At 34.5% G+C, this 7,623-nt stretch overlaps 1 protein-coding gene across 1 annotated transcript in view; it reads right to left on the reverse strand.

Moving 5' to 3' along the window:
* Positions 1–7,108, reverse strand: part of LOC117118418 (solute carrier family 15 member 4-like) — a 10,454-nt gene extending 3,346 nt beyond the window's left edge. The window contains exons 1-4 of the mRNA XM_033263008.1: positions 6,420–7,108; positions 5,395–5,696; positions 4,444–4,606; positions 860–970 (exon numbers count right to left, since the gene is read on the reverse strand). Of these exons, the coding sequence (XP_033118899.1) occupies positions 860–970; positions 4,444–4,606; positions 5,395–5,696; positions 6,420–6,983 (1,140 nt within the window). The 5' untranslated portion in view covers positions 6,984–7,108. The remainder of the gene's footprint in view (positions 1–859; positions 971–4,443; positions 4,607–5,394; positions 5,697–6,419) is intronic.
* Between the last annotated feature and the right edge of the window lie 515 nt (positions 7,109–7,623).

The following is a 7,623-nucleotide window of genomic DNA, read 5'->3' on the forward strand; positions in this document are numbered from 1 at the left end:
AAAGTACTGTAATCTATACCTAACAAGGCAAAATAAACTATGGAAAAGAAGAAAATCCATTCCACAAAAGTAAACAGAAAATTACAAAAAGGAATGTAAAATATAAATAAAACAAGGCAAGAAAACATCAAAATAGGGATTTATACAATGTTCATACTACTGTATTTAACTTTGGTTTCATTAATTATTTGTACAGATGTGGTTTTTGAAAATAGTTAAATTGGTAGAAGACTGAACATCAGGGCTTAATTTATTCCATTCGATAGCACCACGATATGAGATACTTCTTTTTTTGTAATTAGTCTTTGGTTTGGGAACATATACATTTGTTTAACTTTTACGAAAGTCAAAGCTGTAATATATGTTTCTGTTGTCTTGCAACCTCTGCTAAACAAATTTGGAACAGCATTTCACACTATTTTATGTACCATGTTGGAAGGATTGGCAAAACATCAACAGCACTTCAGAGTCTGGTCTACATGACAAAGAGAGGCCGAAGGGCTAAGAAGTAATGTCAATCACTTGGTTCCTTAAATAACCCTTGCATGGGAGTTACGTGAGACAGTGGACATGTGGTACTGGCACCATATTTTGAGTCCCCACCTGCCATTTCTCATTCCAAATTTAAAACAATGACAAAAATAAATGAAATAGATTGCGTGCACAGACCTCTGGTTTTAAACTGTAATTTATATATATTTTTATACTATATTTAATGAAAAAAAAAAAAAAAAACTTGACACACACACAAACTTAATGACTCAAAACATATATGTACATATCAGTCAAGATAAGGATTGATATGCTTAATGTGAGTGTATGTATGATACTAAACATTATACGATATAAAAATGCTTACATTGTCTTTATGACTTAAGCAGGTGGTGTTTTCACTCCTGTTGTGGTGATGACATAAAGGTTTTACTGTCACTCTCATATGAAGGCCTTGCAACAAGAATGTCGTCTGCATCTATGAAAATAGATAATTCAAAATTCAGATCAACAAAATAATACTATGAAAGCTATTACTGCTAATAAGATGATAATTTGGAAGTCCTGTTGGTATTTGCTACATTAATATTTTTTTTTTAATATACAAAAATATATCGTATTGCATTATTTTAATAAATGGAAAGTGAAAATTATTTAAAAAACTATTATTAAACTCATGCAGATTGCACAAGTCTAGTTATCCTGAAAATCATGTGAAACAAGGGAAATTTAATATACAAAAATATATGGTATTGCATTAAGTTTAATAAATGGAAACTGAAAAATATATTAAAAACTTATTAAACTCATGTACGTTGCCCAAGGCTAGTTATCCTGAAAATCATGTGAAACCCGGGTGTTTAACCCATCATACCCATTCCTCGCACTAGCCAAGGTGTAAGGGTTGAAATATGATATGATAATTTTTGTTAGGTAAACTCAAAGAGGTTTGCGTCTGTACCATGACCGGGCCATGCAACCCATCAATGAAGTATTTTCACTGATGAAGTCACTGATGTGGGTAATCTCCTATAGAGATAATTTTTAATATTGAAATGACTATTTACAGTAATTATTAGACAACGTCAAAAAATATTACGTGACTAATCAATAATATAATCACCTAATATTGTGCACATACATTTTTGAAAATTAGAGTGCTGTGTAGTAGTAAGAGAGGCCCTGTGGCACTCCACTGCTCATTCAGACTTGGAACTGGGCGTTTCCCCAGAGAGCACACAGGCATTACATTGTAACTTGTCAAAAGTTCCATATAGTAAAATGATGGGTCACAGAACGAATGGCTTCCTTCTAATAAATCTACCAAAGTGTGTGTTTGTGGGATTTTTGGTCTATTTGGTTTTTGAAAATTATAGAAAAAGTTACTGTATTTTCAATGCTTAGTAGAGAGCTGAGTAGTAGTGGCCCCGTGGCCTTCCCCGGGCCCATTTCGACTGGGCACCAGAAAGCACATTTGTTACACCACAGTTCAAGCTTGGTAGTAAAGTGCTGGGTAGTAGTAGGAGGGACAGGGGCCCCTTTTGAGTGGGGACATGGGGATGCACCTTTTGAGAGCTCCCAGGAAGTACACCCTAACATTGACTATTTCAAAAAATAAAAATTTACCTCCTTATAATCCAAATAAACATTCACCTTGCACTAAAATTTGATTTTTTTCTGATAATCTGTATCAAAGCCTCTAAACAAATGTGTAACCAGGGGCAGATTGCTATAAGCAGTCTTTAGACGGTCTTAACGGTTAGCCAGCTATAATTGTGACGTCACTACTGGTCTACGATTATAGATCATTGTTATACCACGGTCTAACCAGTTAGCCGTCTTAAATTTTAAAGCATGCTCGGAGGAGGCTTAAAACGATCTTAAATCATTTTCATCATGGCGTTCTGCTGAATAATTCAACAGTGCAATGGCAAGACCAAGGCCTAGATCGTCAAAGTCGGAGAATCGAATGACGAATACTCTGCACACTTCTCAGCGTCTGTAAAATAGGTCTACAGCGTTTATTTACGTTCATTTTGATACATTTGCGTGCGCGAGCACGAATGACGTCGCCCTCAAACTTACGTTACCAGGGAGTGCTTATTTGCATTTCAATACTCAAAGCGGTCTTAGGGAAGACTGTTTTATAGCAATGATCTTAGAGGAATGACTTTAGTAAGACCGTCTAAGTGATAAAGCCGGCTTTATTCGAGGAGTTAAGACTACCAGGTAAGACTGTTTTATAGCAATCCGCCCCCAGCTTCTTTGAGTTATCTGGGCAGAGGTCCAGCATTGCGCCAGATAGTTACCTCTTAGAGAATTTGCATTCTGTTGTGACAGATTGTCACAACTATTCAAACATTTCTTTTTTTTTTTTTTTTAACACATAGAAGATTTTTGCATAAGTACAACTTATTATTCTATATTTTGTATAAATGTTGTGTGTTGTTCAACAATGTAGCTAGGTGTTGACAGGCCACAGTGCAAGATACTTGCCGGACCCTTTAATGTGAAGCTCGGAAGGACAGATACAGAAATTCTTTCTAAAGACGCTTGCAAAATCTGAAGAGTCTGAAGTACAATTCGACAGGGTACTTTTAAGTGTCAAAAAAGCAAGGAATAGAAAGCTTGCTGATCTTACTCTGCAAACTGTATCTTTGGTGCATGTTGTTTTCTTTAGGCAAGTTCTGCACATGCTCAGAAGTACATTGAGAAAAGCATGATGGGATATATCTAACTTTCCTGTGTTAAACCAAGGTAGGTCTTAAAATAATCAAATCATTTGTGAGCAATATATTTGCAATTTATATAGGTAAGTAAGGAATATATTTATTTCAAGCACTGGGGAGTTTTCTAGTTGCTTCATGCTCCTTTTTCTGCATACTTTTTGTACACGTTTTGCGTGACATTGCTGATGTCCTTTGTGCTTGATATATTATGCTATTTACGGCATTGTAACACGTAGAAATATCTATAAATTATTTGAAAAAGTCATATATTCTATTTTGTTTGGTGTCTATTGTGCATTCCATGAGTCTCTGGTAAGGCAAGACTTTTTCATACCTTGATTTGTGAACTGATTTTTTTAAAGATCGCCATAGGAGGGCAAAAAAAAATTTAAAAGAAATTTTGGTTTTTAATTTAGCAAATAGTTTTGCCAAAAACATTCAGATGGAGGAAAAAATAAAAATAAAATTTTATTGGTGAATGTAAACAGTGTAGTAATGGGAGGGTTAAATTCTTTAAATTTATATACAGTAATTAGGAAGAAATACACATTCCTTATTTTTGGAGATTTCAAAGCCATGGCGGGCGAAATAAAAATAAAGAAAACTTTTATTTTTTTTCTGAAAACTCGTGGCGGCGGGTCCGCTAAATTGGCCAAAAGTAAAAATGTTATTTATATTTGTAATCACCATTATTGGCAAGCATTTGGTTCGCTAAAAAATGTATAAGGAAAAGTCTCGCCTAAAATATATTGACTACCATACCATAGAACAATCGATAATCCACCTACTTGCAATATCAATTCATTCGTTCATGAATAAATCACCTGACTGATTTTAAAAAGTTAACAATATGGTTGAACAAACTTTAAAATATCAAACAAAAAACATGTGTGCTAATATTTCAATTGCTTTAGAAACATGCTTTCAAAAAGTATTTTTAGTGCATAGTACCGTGTCATTGTAAGATATGAAGCTGTTCATGGGTTGGTTCTTTTTGTAAGAAATGTCTAAAAGACATCTTACTTTGAAGTTTTTTGTGGCATGTAACAGAGAGATTGTAAAAAAACATAATAAAAAATTATGGCCTACAAAACCTAATGTTATTGAGGGGTCCTTTTAAAATTTAAGTAGGATTATTTGTATATTTAGATCTACAGGCGTATTTAAATAAACTGACACTCTAGGTGAATTCCAATTCTTTACATACTGATTTGCCTTTTACCTGGAAGTAAACTATCCAGTATGGAATGAGGGCGACAAACACTAAAATGATGGTACTCAGGCTCTTGACATCATCCACCATGGAATCATGAAAACTTCCACCATAGCGAACTTTTGCCATATCCAAGTAGGACGGCTTTGCTAATGGACTCAGAATGTGGTTGCTAAATTAAGTGAAAAAAAAAAAAAATTAATATTAACAAATGTATTTGAGTAGCCATAGTCAGTAAATATTAACAGTTTATCATAAAAGTGTAAGATACTGTATATATACAGTATATTAATGGAAAAAACAATAAATCAAGTTCATATTTCTTATTCAGACATAACAAATTTCTGTGTCGGATACTGGCAAGAGCACCACGCAAGTGTTTTCACAAAACCTGGTGGCACCCTTTGTTGTCAACCAGATGTTGGTCAAGTGATCATTACGCCTGAATGACTCCATAAACTTAATGGTTTAGAATAGGCTTTCTGAAATAGGATTTTAAAACTTAATAATTTACCATCAAAATGTACTAAAAACACAAAAGATCACCCTATATTAGTTATCAAACTATACAGTTATCATTATTTAAAATTTACAAAGAAAAATAAACCATAATAATTACATTAAAAATTGGAATCAATGGACTAAGTCCCCGCCAGGCCCGGGTCTGGGAGCCAGGACTACAATTGACAAGTGCATAATTACTGTATCTGTAAACATTGAAATAGCTTTTTAAGACTTTTTGTACTTGTTAGTAACAATTTAGTTTCACCATTGATTTAATCCATGATGGTAAGTATGTAGAGCGAAATGCTAGGCCTCTGAAAGTCACCCAGTGGTAGTTGCCAGGTTATCGGCAATTTCATTTTAAATTTCGCCAAAAATGGTGTATAGTAAAGTAACAACGTAGTACTCTATGATGGTTCATTTATTATCATACTGACTTAACAAATTATAACAAACCTGTCTTGTCTGGCAAAATGACGCCGTCTTCGCGACCTTCCCCTGAAGGCCTCCGCTACTATTCTGCCAATGTTGGCCAACACACTTCCAGTTGGCTTTCTTATTACATAAACCGGTCGTCCAAAAATGAATAAAATCATCGAAAGGCCCAGTGCAGCTGCGGGCACCATAAAACCAATAAAGAAATTTATGTTCTGTTGTAAGAAGGATACACCACCTAAGGCTAGAAATGCACCGATGTTGATGGCCCAGTAAAACCAATTGAAGAAGGCTCTCATCACTGTTGTACTTTCATTTTTTACCTTCAAGGGAAAAAAAAAATTATTACTAAAACCAGCCATTCTTAGGCGCTAATGCACTTTCGCACCTAACTTTTAATTCTTAATTTTTTTACCTCAACGTTCTTCTCACAGTCACAGCATATAATTAACAATTAACATTTTCACCTGATTTAACCACTCACATAGTACCTTTTTCAACAAATAAGCCCACAAATAAGTACAGCGAATCTGTGTTTGCTAGCACGACAAGCGGCAGCTGCCATTTTGCAATCATTAAGAAATTGCCAGAACTTTTAATTCTTAAAAGTTTTTACCTCAATGTTCTTCTCACAGTCACAACATATAATTAACTAACATGTTCACATAATTTAACCACTCACAAAGTGCCTTTTTCAACAAATAAGCCCACAAATAAGTACAGCGAATCTGTGTTTGCTAGCACGACGAGCGGCTGCCATTTTGCAATCAGTAATAATTTAATTTATAATTATGTGTTGTGACTGTGAGAAGAAAATTCAGGTAAAAAAATTAAGAATTAAAAGTTAGGTGCGAAAGTGCATTAGCGCCCCATTCTTACAGTATGTATCCTGTTGTTCTACAATAAAAAAAAAGAAAAAAAAAAAAGGCACAGATTGTTACATTAATCCTTAATAATGATTGAATAATGCATGTTTTGTCCAATGCAACCCACCCATTATAACATCCAATATACAAGTTCCTCGTATTGGGGATTTTAAGTCTTACCTGATCACCTCCAAACGGTGAAATGTTTGCTCTAAACATGGCAGATCCTATAGCTACTAATACGATAGCAATGTAAACTGGAGTTCTGCAGTTACCATGCATAGTAGCGTCTGTCGTCACAGGACCTGGGTTATTAAATTTCATCTTCACCCATTCGATGTTTTTACCACACAAAACTACAAAAGCATTCTCGACATTTTCAGCTGCGTGGCCCAGAAACGTTAGAAGTACCATTCCTAATATATATATAATAAAACTTCCCAAGATTGTTACAAAACGACCGAAAATTGAGTCTGCAAGTATGCCACCAACAATAGCAAACATGTAAGCCAGTCCAGTGAAAATAAAAGTCGTTTGAACAGCATCATCTGCAGGCCAATGAAGTGGTTCTTGATTCAGAAATAAAACCAAGTTTGCGGACACACCATAAAACGCAACTCTCTCCAACATTTGAGTCGACGATATTGTAATACATGCAGCTTTTATTTTGACTCTACGACGAACGTCAGAAGAGTTCTGTCTCTCTAACAAGGGGGAATTCTCTGTCTCCCGGTACCTCAACATTATTTTTAAATATTCTTCAAATGTTTAAATCAATCATTATACTCAAAATACTGCTCGATTCACCACTCATTTCACATTCACTTTCGTTGTTCTGTTTTGTTTTGCTTCCTGGTCTACCTTTAAACTTTCAGCGTTGCCGCATGGTTTACAAAGAAAAATCATAATTTTACCAAGCTTCTTTTCAATGAATTATATAAAAGTAGATTTATTGTAACTATTTAGTATCAGCTAAGTTGAATAAGTGTTAAAATCTTATTATATTCCAAATATATCATTAATGTAATTGAGCTGAATGCAAAGAGGTAATTTACAGGGAATTCAGAGTATTAAATAAACACGGCAAATAATAATTTGTACAGTCACGTGATGGAACCACGGACAGCTAGCACGTGACGATTTGCAAAATGTGAAGTTCGAGAGCCGTTATTTATTTATGTTATTAATATTTCTGTGTAAAATGGATTCAAGTTCAAATGTCTCTTTATTGCTCTTTTTCCAAAGTTCAACATACACTTATATAAACTTAAAAAAATTAAATATAGTAGTACAATAAATCAGGATTGAAGGACGCATGTAAAATGAGGGTCTAACCAACTTTAGTCTAACCCGGGAAGTTTATTCGAGGGGGTGGGGGTGGGGA

The sequence above is a fragment of the Anneissia japonica genome, unplaced genomic scaffold, assembly GCF_011630105.1.
Source record: "Anneissia japonica isolate Jap-2015-1 unplaced genomic scaffold, ASM1163010v1 scaffold695_len1296351_cov181, whole genome shotgun sequence".
Taxonomy (NCBI): Eukaryota; Metazoa; Echinodermata; class Crinoidea; order Comatulida; family Comatulidae; genus Anneissia; species Anneissia japonica.